The sequence below is a fragment of the Passer montanus genome, unplaced genomic scaffold (assembly GCF_014805655.1).
Source record: "Passer montanus isolate IOZ18808 unplaced genomic scaffold, ASM1480565v1 scaffold102, whole genome shotgun sequence".
In the NCBI taxonomy this organism is placed as follows: domain Eukaryota; kingdom Metazoa; phylum Chordata; class Aves; order Passeriformes; family Passeridae; genus Passer; species Passer montanus.
Genome location: NW_024356727.1, coordinates 1918134 through 1933527, shown reverse-complemented (window position 1 = coordinate 1933527; position 15394 = coordinate 1918134). Strand labels below are relative to the sequence as shown.

The 15394-nt window shown below is 36.7% G+C and overlaps 1 protein-coding gene across 31 annotated transcripts in view; it reads right to left on the bottom strand.

Moving 5' to 3' along the window:
- Positions 1–15394, bottom strand: part of NRXN1 (neurexin 1) — a 673223-nt gene that overhangs the window by 6937 nt on the left and 650892 nt on the right. For 20 of the 31 annotated variants that reach the window (XM_039717302.1, XM_039717079.1, XM_039717101.1 and 17 more), the window contains one exon: positions 11620–11707. In XM_039717302.1, coding sequence (XP_039573236.1) covers positions 11620–11707 — 88 coding nt within the window. The remainder of the gene's footprint in view (positions 1–11619; positions 11708–15394) is intronic. The other 11 variants (XM_039717321.1, XM_039717313.1, XM_039717199.1 and 8 more) reach the window with 1 other exon arrangement.

The following is a 15394-nucleotide window of genomic DNA, read 5'->3' as shown; positions in this document are numbered from 1 at the left end:
TGGCACAGCAGCAGAGGTGTGCCTGCAGGTAACCCCATCTGCTACTCAGCTGCAGTCACTCTTAGTGTCTGCAGCATGAAAAAGACATTAACTTCATCTTCGACATCTTACTGTAAATGAAAACTGAAATACCTTATTAGAGTTTGTTAAGATAAAATGATATAAAAATATTACTCTGATTTTTAGGAGTAAACAGTTGTCTCAAAAATATACTCAAAGCCCAAACCCTGAAACTATCTATTTATTAAAACAATAAATTGAGGTTGGTTTGATTAGGAACAAGACAAAATCATAAAGACAGTAAATATGCTCAAACCTTTCCATAACAGTGAGAGGAAATGATTCTCATCTTGTGGTGCAAGGATTCCCTCTTAAAACAACTCTGATGCACAGCTCTTCCTCTCAACAGCACACAACCAGCGTTTTTGTACTGCCTCACAGACCAGCTTAAAAAAAAACTGAGTTCTAAAAGCCTCTTCTACCACTTATGAAAATCTTTGAATGAAATAATAGCAATTGAGCACAGTTTTACATTGTGTAATAATGGATTAGAAAGTTATTATTCTTGACTGTATTTCTAAGTGGTTTAAGATTTAGAGGGGGAAAAACCTAACTATTTTCAGTGCCCAGTTTTCATTAATACTGTGAAAAGAAAATTGGAATTGCAGGTTCCTATGGTGTTTGTGAATTGAAATTAGCAGACTGAAAAACAAAACAAAATTAAAAAAAAACAAAAGGACGCCAAACCTGTTTTCTTTACATTTATGCCTTCCCACAAACTGTGAATAGGAAATTACTCACAAGACAGAAATGTTTAACTACTGAATTTTCAATGAGGCATGAAGGCAATTATTTATGGAACACATATTAATTTTCACTCTGTATGCTATCATTGTAGACCTGTTTGTGGTTGATTTTCTGCAGCATTGTTGGATTCTGGTGAGCTGGTTTCTGAGCTTGCAGCAATTTCAGCACCACATTACAACAAATACTTCTGGAAAAAAAAAAAACCCAGCACTTCTTCTGAAGAACTGGGGTAGATGCAGCCCAGCTTCAAAACCAGCATGAAGGTCTGCTGTAGACTTGTGTTTAAAGGAAAATTGTTATCTGTTCTACTGTTCGGTGTGCAAACCAAGGATATAACACATTAAGATACCTCTAAAGTGACATCAACTAACTTAGCTTGTTATAAAAATAGTCTAGCTGTGGAACAGCATCCACAGCTAAAAAGATTGGTTTGCTAAGAAGCTAAACATTCTCTCTGCACTGAGCAGACTGCTTATTTCCAAGTGTAATGATTTGTCATATATCGACTTCGAATCATTTACAAATCCTACCAACTCCTTAGGACTGCAGGTTTTGCAAGTAACTTCTTTTTCCCCTGTGGCTGAGAGGTGGAAGGTTGTTTTCTCAACCTTTAAAAATGTCATCACAAGTCTAAAGGGAGATAGGTTGGTTGGTTGTACAGTGCCAATTGATGGAGCATACCAAATCAATGGGGTTTAGAAGTTACTATGTTTTGCAGATCTGAGGGGAATATTTCAGAATTTTATAAGAAGCTTTTGTGAAAATATTTTACCATAAAACTAAATTTAATTTTAGCCAAAATAGAGAATGTAAACCAATATATCACTTAATGTTTTAACAGCATTCATCCCTGTGGTTTTACCCTTTTTATTAGTATATTTTCACATTTCAGTTGCATTGCTTCTCTTTTAATATTCCTTCCCTCCAAACAAGAATTCTACCTTCTCTTACCAGTTCAGGTGTCCTATCTCTCCCCACTTCTATAATTGTCATTCAGCTTTGTAGCTTTCCTTATTTATTTTCTACAGGAAGATATTTTCCTGGTTTTGTGTGTATTTTGAGAAATCTTTGGTAATTTGTTACTTTGTCACAGAAGTTTTGACTGACTAGTAGAGTCAGCAGTTTAGTCTATATTTTAAATTGAAGTATTCCTAAGTGGGGAGTGGGGGGAAGCTTTTGTAAATAAGATAACCTAAGGAAGACAAAACAGAAATACTACAGTAATAACAGCATGTTTTCAAGCTGGAGCTAAGCTGCTGCAATTGTGGGCCACCAGTTCACACAGCTAAACTGGGATCATTTGCTCAGTGACTTGCCTGCTGCTCCTGCTCCCTGAAGACTCAGTGTTAGAGCACGAAAAGAGCAGGGGCACTGGAAACATAAATTCTTGGTGGCAGCTAACAGTAAGATTGGCTGCATTGAACCAAAACTGTGACATTTGGGCTCCACTGACTTCAGGAAAAGTTTTGCTATGAGCTTTGCCAGACCAAGGTTTCTTTGCTTGCTATTTTTAACATTGTCATCTCATTTTTAAAAAAGGCAAAAAAAAAATCCAAACCTCCTTAACTAGGAACCAGTTTTCAGTAGAATACCAAAATGTAGTTGTAAAGCGTGAGGAATCTGCTGGCTTGGCCTGCAGAGCGTGGAATGATTCTTGCTCATGCAGTGAGCTGGAGGTGCAGACACCCACATTCATCTCACAACTGTGGGTGATTCCCTGATTCTCCTCCTTCACTAAGCAGCTACTACATGGAGAGATAAATGTCTACGCCACAAACATTATATATATATATGTGGCTTCAATGTTGAAGCAGAAAGAACAGCATTCAATTTGTTCCAAACACTGTCATCAAGTCAGACCCTTTACTGACAAAGTTGATAATATGCCTGGGAGAAGAAGGGGCCAGGCTTTCAAGACATCCAGAATATACTTGCACACACACTGGGCGTGCAGCTGCTATAAATGCTGAACTACTCCTGCTACCCAAAGGCTCAGATTCAACAGCAGCACTTCTTCAGCCTGAATCCTGTTACTGCCTAAGCAATATATGCTTCTCTGGAAGTGGGAAGAGAAAGACAAATGGAACTCAGGATGGATATAAGTTACATTTGATGTAATAAATGTTCTTTTGCTCCTGATAAAATTATTCAAATTAATAAGACTGCCTTGTTTTTCTTTTCTTTTCTTTTCTCATCATAGTTTATAAAACAATTCTGGTGTCTCTGATGTTGGCACAAGGGAAAAAAGTTTGAGATATCTATAAAGCTTTGTTTCATTTCAGAATATAATTATTGTGTTCTCACTTCTTTCATCTTTCTTTTGTCCCTTTTCTGAAACTTTTTAAAAGGTACATTCACAACATATGATGTATTCTAGATCTGAAGGTACTGTTTAAGCCAGTTCACATTTAAACCATCAAAGTCCCAGATCTAGACCATAGCCCTTAACCTCAGGAGAAGTGCTGGTTTTGAAACCTACATAGAATAGCATGTCAACACAGCAGAAGAAGGTTTCATTCAGTTCTTTATATAGTCAGAAGGAGATAGCCTAAGGTTAGACTATTTCAGGTACATGCACCCTCATTATAGGTTACTTTTGCCTTGAATTTTTCCTGCTTCCATTTATGAGTAACATCCTTGGAGAATACCTATTTCTCAAACTTGTCAGCATTCTCCTACCACTTTGCAGGCTGTCAAATTACACGACTCACACACCACAATACCCCAGTGCTTCTGCACAGGTTTAAATTAGCTGTGAGCAAGGGGTTGAAAATTAGTAGCAGCATCCTTAGTGCTAGGTGGGCAAGAGCTAATGGGTGTTCACACTCTACTGGCTGCTAGAAAACACCAGCAAGAAGTTTATAGTTTGTTCTTGTTTCCCCTCCTCTGACAGAGGGGTCAGCAAACCAGTTCACTGCCAGCAGTCTGGTATGATGGCTACTGGTTTGAGAACCTCCTGCTGGCAGGAACCAACTACTCTAGAACACCATATTGATTGAATTTATCAGGTGCTGAAAATTTCCTGTAGATTTTGAAAGGCCTGGTTTAGCATCTTATTGCTCAAGTTTGGTCTGAGAAAGCCTTGGCATAGCAACTGAGCAATACGATGCTAATTCAGGCCAGAATTTTGGCTGTAAACCTTTTACCTTTGCAAAATATTGTCTTCTATGTTTTTCATGAAAACAAGGATGAAAAATAGTACTGTGGAAAAGTGAGTTTCCTTCACAAAAAGAAGAAATTCAATGTATATACATCACAAAGCTACAGGAAAGAGTTTCAGTATAGTGTCCACAGTTTGCAAGGAAATATATGCACTAGATGTAGCAAAACAAACCAGAATGTAGTTCAAGGAAAACAGTGAGGTTTTATCAATCAAGGCATCAGTAACACAAAGACTAATTTCAAACAAACTAGAACTCATTTATTTATTCAACAGTCTATGGGCACTCTAAGTTTAAACTTGATTTAAAGGACAAATTTTTAGGATTATACACTTTAATTTATGATTTTTTTAAGCAGATGAACATGAAAATTCATGGAACTTGTTCCAGATTCAATAATCTCTCTACTTCATTCTTGTGTAAGTAAATCCTCTCTTTCCAAAATTCCTTATTGAATTAGAAAAAAGTCTCAGTCAAGTCAATAAATTACTTGCCTGTTTCTGAAAACCTCCATTTTACAATTACTATCTTACTTATTTTCTGCATTTTTCATCCAGAGTGTGAAGTTCACCTGTGGAAAATGTTTTTGAAACTTGACATAATCTATATTTGGCCTTATTTTATTGTTTCAGTAAATATAATGTGTTTTACAGGCTGTTTTTCAATTCAGTGAATCTTTGGTTCCAGATTAAAAAGATCTACACTGTTTTGGAAAATGGTGGAAACTTCTCATAGTGGAGGCTGTCAAAGAACAGACATCTTTATTTCTGTGTCTACCAAAGAATAACAAAAGATTTAGAACTGTCTAGAACCTATTTTCATTTACTAATGACACATGCACAGCCACTGAAGCTTAATGTGTTTTATTACTGAAAAATCTTGAATACCAGGCTTGAAAATTATGTCTGCTTTATTGAAGAGACCATTGACATAGATCTTATGTCATTTTTTTTCCTGACAAAACTACTGCATTCATAGACAATTAATTTTTAAGGTCTATGCAATACCTTATCTGTAAGACAGGTTCTTTTTTCGAGAATATAAAAAGAATAGGTCAAGCAACTGCTCATATACAAGCAACGGTTTTTCCTGCAAATTTTTCTAGGGCAAATCAGGAAAATAAGCCCCCAGTTAACTGAATTAAAGGATGTGATATTCACAGATATTTCACTGAAATATCTAGGAAATTTCCTAGTACTGAAAAATCTAAGGAATTCCACTGAAGTCAGTGGATTTGTGAATGAGTGATGTGGAGGGCTTGGTTTGCTTCTGTACACACACATCTCAGTCCTGGTATCACAGCAGCGACCTGTGCTGCAGCTTTGCCTGTAAATACCTTCAGAACTGACTCACTAGCCGTCTTTCACATCTTTAAAAGAAAGAAAAATAACAGGCTCCTCTTTCTTTGGACACTCCTTCAGGCACACTGAGTAATTTTCCTTGAATTATTGTTAATAAGGAGAATATTTCTTGAAACTACCCAAAATGTTGCCACTTGGTTTTGTCTGTTCTGTGGAGATGTCTAACTCCAAACCACTGAACTTGTAACAGCAGGACTAACAACTGACACTTAGTAAACTTCCCTGCACAAGAGTTGCCTTTTTGTGTTGTTTGTGTATGTCTGAAGCATGAAATTAAGATTTGTCCTTCCACACAAATAATAACGCCAGTGTTTGCACCGTGAATGTTTTCTAGCTGGGATTAAACCCCAGCAGCCATTCTTATTTAACTGTTCTATGTTTTATAGAAGTGAGAGGACCCAGCTTTAGCGGGGATATGCATGGAATGTGAATGCACCCTCAAAGTTCACACCCGAGGAGAACCCTTCATCATCTACGCACCAGCGGAGAGGCTCTAATGTGAGTTAACAGAGAGCCTTGTGTGATTTACAGCAGTCTGATGGCCATATTTCTTACCACAGAGCACAGTGACCTGCTGATATTGCACTGCTAGAAAACCACTGTGTGCAGGAAAAAAAGCAGGGTCCTCTGCATCCATCTATATTCTTCCATCTGACACTGGGAATGTATGAAAATCCCAAGGAGTGGCTAGAAAACTCCAGTTCTACGCATGGCTGGCAAAGAGTAGAGGTCAGCATTGGCACAATGGATCAGTCATGATTTTTAACCTCACTTCTTTAGATAATTTGGAAAAAAAATCTTTTTTGGTCAAATTCAAATTAGAAATGCCATATTTGTAATTCACTGTGACAGGCACTAGGACCTCAACCTGTTGACAAAGATGTAGTTCAGTTAACAAAAAAATAATGTGGAAAAATGCAGCATTTACTTTCTGTTCCTCTGGAGAAGGCTTTATGATTTATTTAAAAAAAAAAATAAGCTTAAAAAGTATTTTATCTTCAATTGAAGGAAGATTAATCTATATCTTAATCCCCTCAGTTCTTTTATGCATAGCCATGGCAAGTGCTAACACTTGGAAAGTTCGTAAATAAAGCATAATTTTTTTTGTAGTAGCTTATACAGAGATGACTATGTGTATCACAGCTAAACACTCTAAAAGTCTAATTCAAGACAACCCAGTGATCTTTCTGGCACTCGAAATGCATATAGAGCTACAGGATAATTGGACTGAGGCACAAATATTCCCTTTATGTCTCAAGTCATAATGAACACAGTAACCCTATGAACTAACTGTAATTTTATTTTTCTTTGTTTCAGCTTCTTGCACAATGAATTCCATGAAGAACATTAAATAGGGCACTTGCAGTGATGTATAAATTATAGGAGTCACTTCACCTCCTACTGCAATGTTATCTTGCTGCCAGATGCACCAGGAATACAGTGCAGTAATTCGTGACAGGAAAAGAAAGCAAAACTTCTAGTAATGAGCATAAAACACTCACAATCTGTATTTCACAGCTCTGCCTGTTGGAAAAACAGGTATCAATGCAGGGACCAAACCTAAACCATCACAAGGTGGCTGAGAGTTAGGGTTCTGAGCCATCTCATCTGTCCAACATGCTGTCACAGAGAAGAGGACATGCACGTGTAGGAAGAGGTTTGCATGTAAAGTCTCACATTGTTCTGCTCACAGGACTAAGCCTTCCCCAAAGCAGTGACTGCTCTTTAATAATCATCTACAGCATGTTCACTCTCTAGGCTAAACTGGTGCTTTGGAGATTTCTGGTGGTCATCAGTTGTTTTCTGCAATGCAATTAATCTGGCCAACATGTAGGAAAAATTAGAAACATGCTCAAAGATTAGCCCAGAAGCATCTATCCTATTAACCATTCTTTCTTAATAATATATAAAAATAAATTATTTCATTTATCCCTTTTAATTCAGAATTAGGGCTAAGAAAGCTAATGAGTGCTACCAGCTGTTATACCTGACTGAACTCTGTCCTGATTATTCTTCTTACCCACAGAATGGTAAAGGACAAGATCTGCCACCAATCAAACATTGTCCCGGGAAGTTGAAGCCAAAAACTGCCAAATCAAGAGATGAAGGAGTATTTTCTTTGGTTGCAACACATGGAATTCCACTGGTTGAAAGACACTTGTTTGAACCTGATTGGAGGTTATCTTCTGCTAAAATTTCCAAGATCAGTGAATATATTGGCTTTAAGACCATCAAAACTTCTACTTATCCCATTTCAGCTGGGGCTGTCATGAGTTTTCAACCTAATTCTGAGCTTAAACCTCTCCTGAGTCACAAATTTGAGAAAGATTTAAAATTCATTTACAGAAAAAGAACTGTTTGTGTGTTTGTATAAAACTGTAAGACTTTTTTCCTGGTTGAGAGTTCCCTGCCATTAAACTCAGTCATTTCACTTCATTTGACCTGGTTCAGACCTCTCTGCCTTTTGGAACATTTCAATAGCTACAGAAGTGGTTAGATAATAGCTAACAAATAAAATACCAGCCCAGAGTAACTGGAACAAATAAGCTGTGTAGCACAAATTCTCACTGAAACTCAGCAGAAATCAGAGCTCTCTACAGGGCTCAGCTATGGCTGGAACAGCAGTCCTGATGTGAAGTATGGCAATTTGTCCACCTGCAGTTTTATAACTCCTCATGTAAAATCAGTAAATTGTCCCAGGATTTATTATTTTTCCTTGGATAGGTTACCACTAAAATTTTTTGTAACTTGTCTATGAAAATGAAACGGTTTTAATATTTCCTCCATAACATGAAGTTGAGAACATATAAACAATTTTTATTTTTATTATTATTATTATTATTATTATTATTATTATTATTATTATTATTATCATCGTCCTCAATCTTCATGTTGTTGCTGGTATTTAGGGGAAGGTGGAGAGACTGTGAAAGCAATACTTGTTGCCTTACTACACAAAACATAATGCAAAAAAAAAATATGTTGACTAAGTTTTGCATGCTAATAAATTTGTTATGACTTCATCCAATTATGGCACATTTAGCAGTTTGTATACCACAATGAAATCTGCAATTATAATTTTTGTGACTTTATGTTCCAGACAAGATGATGGGATTGCTGCTCAGCAGCTCCTAATCGGGTTTACATTTTTATGTCCTGTATGAAATTTGTGGCAAATTGCATCTTTCCATTTAACATTTAGCAGACAGGTGCACAGAAAGCAAAGCTGGTGGTGGCAGAGTGGGACTTGTTAGCCACTACAAAATGCAACATATTTATACTAGGAAAAAAGCCCTATTTTATGCATAAATCTCACTAATTAGTAAAATCTGGATAAGCAGTATTTTCTATGAGATATAGGCATACCATATTCAAACTCTTTGTTGAATAGGCTCTCATTTGGAGCTGAGAACATTGGTTAGAAATATGCATATTATGGCCAGTCATGACAGAAATATTGAGTTATGGCCCTGTTTATAAAACTGCAGAGGCTTTGGCCATCCCTTGATCAAATTCTTGGTAAAAAAGTGTTGACCACACAGCTCTGAGAGCATCATCTCTTGCCATGAGGTGGATTTGCTGAAGGATCCCAGACTACAGCCTCTGAAGTGAAAACACAAAAGTAAAACAGCCCTAACCATCGTATTTTCAGCCTCCTAGAATTACTTGTTAGGATAGTTAAGTATCACCACCATTAGTGAGGACGTTGAGAAGTAGCTGTGGAGAAGCCAATTGGGTTTGTGAAAAGGGTTAAGGGGAAAAAGCTGAACTGAACCATGGGGGTATTTTAAATGGAGGGACATATCCTTCTGATCTCCTATTCCAACTGAAAAGAAAAACAATCATCAGACTCTCACTGCCAACAGCACTGTGCTTCTCTCCTTGAATTCCAGCCTACTGTTAAGAGCAACCCAAATTCACATGGAGACTGCAGTATTATGGAGATTGAGCAATGCCTACCTGACTATTCATGGGAAAAGGTTATTCATAACACTAAGTGACTAAGACTAAAACAGAGAGACTGATATGCCAGAAGTTACAACTTCAGTAACCCCTTTGGTTCAGGTATTTTAAAGTATGATAAAATGACAAGGCTGATGAAGGCAAATTAACAGCTTTTAAAAGTTGGGAGTGGGAGGACGAATGACATTTTGATGAGAAGAATGACAGATAAAATGATCCAGACAATTGGGATTATGCAGAACATAATTCCTGTGCCAATCCACAGGTTTTTTTTTAAAGCAGTAGCAGTTGGGATCTGACAAATGAAACAGTAAAACTATGCTCAAATAAACAAAAATGAGAAGTGTAGCTGTGTGATGAATGCCAATCTAAAACAGGAAATCTGAACACCAGCATGTGAAGCTAATGGCAAATTTTTGCTGAAAGACTAACATTCACATCCCTTTCCTGAATCATAGTTTGGACAGAAACAATAAGCTATCAGAAAGTTTCATTTTACCTCTCCCATTCTTGCACCCACCAGCTTAATGACTGCACAGCTCAGGACTACCAAACACTGCAGCCCCAGAGCTCAAACTACCTCAAAGAAGAATTATTCTGAAATTTCATTGGCTTTCAGTGAGCTGTAAGCCTGAGAAAATACAAATACAGCTTTAATACCAAAGCTGCATTCCCAGGTGATTTGGAAAATTATTTAGTGCTACATAACCAATATATTCCTTTAAAAATACCTTATAAAATAAAATAACACCCCCCTAAATGTCAATTTATCTACTGAACAGCACTGCCCGAGTTAAGTACAGCAAGGAAACAAATGGCATGAATGAGCTCAGAGCCATACGAGCTACTGCACTGACTCATACTGGACAGGACAGTCTTGCTAAACTCAAGAATTTGTAAATGAGAATGAAGGAGCAGGAAAAAATATTCCTGAATATCTTGATCATAATGTCTGAGACTTCTGTGAGTGAAATATCTCCCTGAGAGGTATGAAATTGTGTGAGTGCACCTGTTGCTAATCAGTTTTAAGAACAATCATTCAATTTAATGGAATTTTGAAAATTGCTCTGAAATCCTTTAATTGGAAAGTGAAAGAAAATAATCCTGAATGATCATCATCAAGTCTGTAAATGGGTTCCTGGAAGAGCTCAAGTGCCATCCTGCAGGTCTGTCAGACACTGAGACAAGTCATATATGCCTTTACTTCAGTTTAAGTAAATAATTCTTGCATGTGAGTATCAAGTTCTGTGACTTAAAATAGGAACCATGCATTTGCATATGAAGAAAAATTTCATTTGTCTTAGGGCTATGTAGACGTTTCTCCTGCCCCAGATTTTGGCATGATACTGAAATGGCTCTTAGCTGCTATTTGCGTTAATATATTAATCTCAAATTAAATTGGCCTCTACTCGAGCTACATATGTTACAGCACAACAAACAGATCTTAATTCTTTTACTATTAAGTGAAGTGGCAAACACCAAAGATTACCGAATTACCTCAGACTATGCTACCAAACAGCACAGAATTCAAGGGAATTCTGGGGAAAATTCAAAGGAAAACTGAGATATGTCTTTATGGTACCATGAGCTGCTCACTCAGGAAATATAAAACCTAAACCAAACCAACAAAGAAGCAGGAATAATTCATTGGTCTATCTAGGATTATTTTAAAGGATAGGAAGTTTTGCAGCCCTTTCACTTCAATGATAAATGTTGGGATTTTTAGAGATGGTACATAGTAATTAACTAAATATAATTGAGTATAATTGAACCTTTGGAACAGATTGCCCACAGAAGCTGTGGATGTCCCATCCCTGGAAGTGTTCAAGGCCAAGTTGGCTGGAGTTTTGAGCAACCTGGTCTAGTGAAAAGTGTCCCTGACCACATCAGAGAGATTGGAACTAGATGATCTTTAAGGTCCCTTCCAACCCAGGCCATTCTACAATTCCATGACATAACACGGCATTTTCAATATGATACTTTATCTTATTGAGGGCAATGCTTAAGACACAAACAATAGCTACACCTTCCTGCTAAATGAAGCTGCACTTTCTTTATCACAACACAATTGCAGGGACCCTAGAATGCCCTTCCTAGTCCACCCTCAGGTCGTCAGCCAAGCCATAACTTTGCTCAGACCATGAATGTGCTCCCATCTGATGTCTTGGAGATGACTCTTCCTCTCTGCTAACACCACCACATGTAGAAAGGGCCCAATTCAACCTCTCCTTGTGATGCACAAAAGGACTGTCATGCTAGTTGGGGCTCTGGGGGACTGGAGCATGCAAATATGAAAGAAAAGAAAGTAATAAAAAAAGTTGACTAACCTAACCCACCTGAGCTCGGCTCACAGGGATCGATGTCCTCATCATCGCTAGGACATTCAGCCGAGGCCACCAGGATGTCATCTGTAGTCTGCAAAGAAAATAAGAGTCAAACAGATGTACTTGAATTGACTGAACATGTTTCAAGTTTCTCACCAGCAAGTCTTCTTTTTTTTTCTTTTTTTTAATTGAATTTATGCAAGGCCCAGAGCATTCCAGACTTAAAGTGTAATGGTGCAGTGACACTCTCCAACTCTGTATTAATGGGACTTTGCTTTTCAATTTGCACTTGTCAGGATTTAGAATTGTGTTAGATATCCAGTGTGGACGCTTACACATTTTAATTTTTTTTTTTTTTTTTTTTTTTTTTTTTTTTTGCAATAAGGACAGAAAGTAGAAGGACAGAATATGTATATTGAGGCTGCTGGTCTTCCCTCTTTATCTCCAGTATCTCTACTATGATATTACTGAGAACACTGAGGGCATTAAAATACAAGTCAAAATAATGAACTGCCTGCAGTGCAGCTTTAAAACTATTATAAATGTAGTGATCTTTTCTCCATTAACTGCACTTACTTTCTCAGATGTAGAGTCAAAAAAAAAAAAGGAAAAGAAGCAAACATGTCTCTCACTGAGCTGAAAACTATTTAATGAAAAGAAAGTCAAGGAAAGAAAACAACAATAAATGCGTATATGCTAGAAATTATTATGGTATTTTCTTAAATAAGTGAAAACCTCTTATTTTATTCAATAAGTGATATATTGTGTGAGTGCTATGATTAGGTCCCAGGACCAAAATGCATTGAACAATTATATAAATCAAGGCAAAGGAGACAAATCAGGGGATGTATGGTAAAATACACCATAAAAGTTAAAAAAAAGAACTGGGGAATTCCTATCTACTGCTTCTTACAGTGCAAAAACAAAAATATATTCAATGAAACACTGATATAATCAGTCAACATGAAAAAATTAATATCTTCGCAAGCCACCTCTGAGAACAGTCATTTAGAAATGTAATAAGAATGTCTACACTAATTCAGGAACATAATAGGAGGGAAATATAAACTGTCATGCACCTGGTCATTTCTCAAGAAATTAGTAAAGAGGTTAGGAAGCCATTTTTCCTATGGGCAAGGTGTTTCATAATCAACCATTTCAAACTTCTGTTCACCTCACCAAAGGAAATACATGGAGAGAATAAAATACTACATCATATTCAAACAAGAGGCTAAGGATGTAGCAGGCAAAAAACCATTCTTGGATTCCTGTATGATAAATATGCCAACAACCCATTTCAGTGAATGCAAAACTTCCTTTATCTCTCCATGGGCATAGAGGAGGGACATAAAATGCATGAAAGTTTTCCTTCATCAGTTTAAATCTGAAGATGTAAAAATTTTATAGCTTTGCAGCAGGGCCAAAGGCTAACCAATGTTGTTTATCATTATTATTCTAAGCAGAGTTTTAAAGCGAAGCACATTACAGTAATAGGCTTTACTTTGTCATGCTTCAAGAATATTAATGAATATAAGCTTTCAGCACTTCTCTGAAGTAGGAAAGTGATACAGGAATACATTCATTAATATGTGAGGCATAACAAAGAAAAGCCCATAATAATAATCATAATATATTTTAGAGGTAAAAGACTGAGGCATAACGGAATGAAGTAACTTGCTGAAGGTAATCAAAAAGGCTATAGACAGCAGCTATGTTTGGATGCCATAATCACAAAAATTATCTTTCTTTAAAGCTGAGAAAATTTGTAGCTAGAGGAAAAAACTGCAAACCTGAAATACTGCCAAAATTAGTTGGCAGATATGCAAAATTTAAAAAAAAACCCCAAAAAAGCTTTTTAGTTGTCCTTCATTTCTACCATGTAGAAAACCAAAGTTGTAACAAACGCCACCTGCAAACACCCTCTTGAATTTCCAATGTCCATTTTCTTTCTCCAGATGACAACCACTTAAGCTTGAAAACCAGTAGCTTGGTCTCTTTGAGGAAAATTACCTTTTTTTTTCTTTTTAAATATAAAGAAAAAAATAACCCAGTAACCAACAAAGCCTGCCCATACAAAAATATATCTGTACTGTAAACTCCACAACCATTAAATATAAAAACATAATAATAAGTACATAAAGTATCATGCATCTCCCAAAGAGTTTCAACTTGGTAAGTGAAGCCCTGGTGTCAAATTTTTCCTTTTGCCTGCAACACTGGACAAGACAATACTTTTATTACCTGTAGCCAGAATTCTGAATATTTATCAATGGATCACTGAGGAGCTCTACACAAATACCATTATTGTATGAGAGGATCACATGCATAGTCAACAGTCACAGCAAGAAACAGTCTCAGACCTACTGGTCTGACTGGAATTTTGGTTAGGGGTGCTTTGGCCCATGCACAGATGAGTCACCCTTGTAACTTGAGTGACCCAAGGAGAAATGATCAGACAGATTTATGGGATTATTGCAGTGTCTCTGATTACTCTTGATATAGGACAGCATGGTAAGACTTTAGGTAACTCTATTTATATGCACAATTTGTGGTACATACAAATTCAAAATCACCAGAAAAATAATGCACTTTAAGTACTTTCATGTCTGAGAGGTACTTTGCTCAGCTACTTATAAGAGAGTGTCAAAACTGTCTTCATAAAGTGACACTAATTCTAATCTATAGAAAGAGTAGTCATACTTCTACAAGAAGAAAGGATTGTTCTTGAATAAGAAAAATGCATGCATATTATGGGTACAGAAATGAATAATACCTTAAATAAATGCGAATATAGAACATCGAGAAAGACCTCATTAATATTTCAGCATATTAAAGGAAGTAATGTGTGTTTCAAAGTCAATACTTTGCATAAAACTCATTTTCTTGCAAGCAATAATCAAGTATCAGTAGCTGAATAAGAAGCAAAGTGATAAGATGGTGTTAAAAGTCTCTTTCTTCAGAAAAATATCTGACAAAGAATTCAAGTTTAAATACCAGTTAAAAGACGTGTCACAACCTGCCCCTATTGACCCCTTTCCCCAAATCCAAATAGCCCTTTGCTGCTACTCTTACACATTTTCAGAGCAAAGGGCAAAGGAGCTGTAAAAGGCAGGTGAGATAGCAGTGACCAAACTACAAATGAAAGCTATTGGTCTGTCTTACAGAATTCAAAATGGGATTCAGAGTTATCTAAAACACTAGAGAATATAGAGAATACATAAATTAAATACTGTGAGCCAGTTACTTTCTGGAGTTCTCTCTCCAGAAGAGGTCTGACTGATGCGAATTTACCTGAAGAGAGAGCAGAATTTAGACCTGAGGGTGTCAGACAGCCATGGAGTGCAGATCAATAATGCAAGATAGAGTAATGTGTTTTACTGACTTGACATTATCTTTTCCTCATGCTTTTTAATTTGGATGGGAAGACTTAAATCAGTTCTCCTAAGTGAATTGCCATTGTTGCTAGCACTATGGCTAATTTACAGGACACTGCTTCAAGCACTCTCATTAATCAAGGATTTAAGAGTCAGTGGAAAATCCCTTATTTACAGTGAGTGCCTAATAGGATAACATCCAACTGGTATCATCATCATACATGATTGGATTAGAATGTGTCTTGGGTGAGTTGTTCAAATTCATTTAAGAGGTGATACTCCAGTTGGAAGAAATAAAAAAAAAAATAAAATAGCAGGTATACAGCGTAAAAGGTCAGGCAGAATTTCTTTTAATTGCTTCTTCTTTGTGTTTCAGAGATTTTGCAGATTCAATTTGCAGCTAT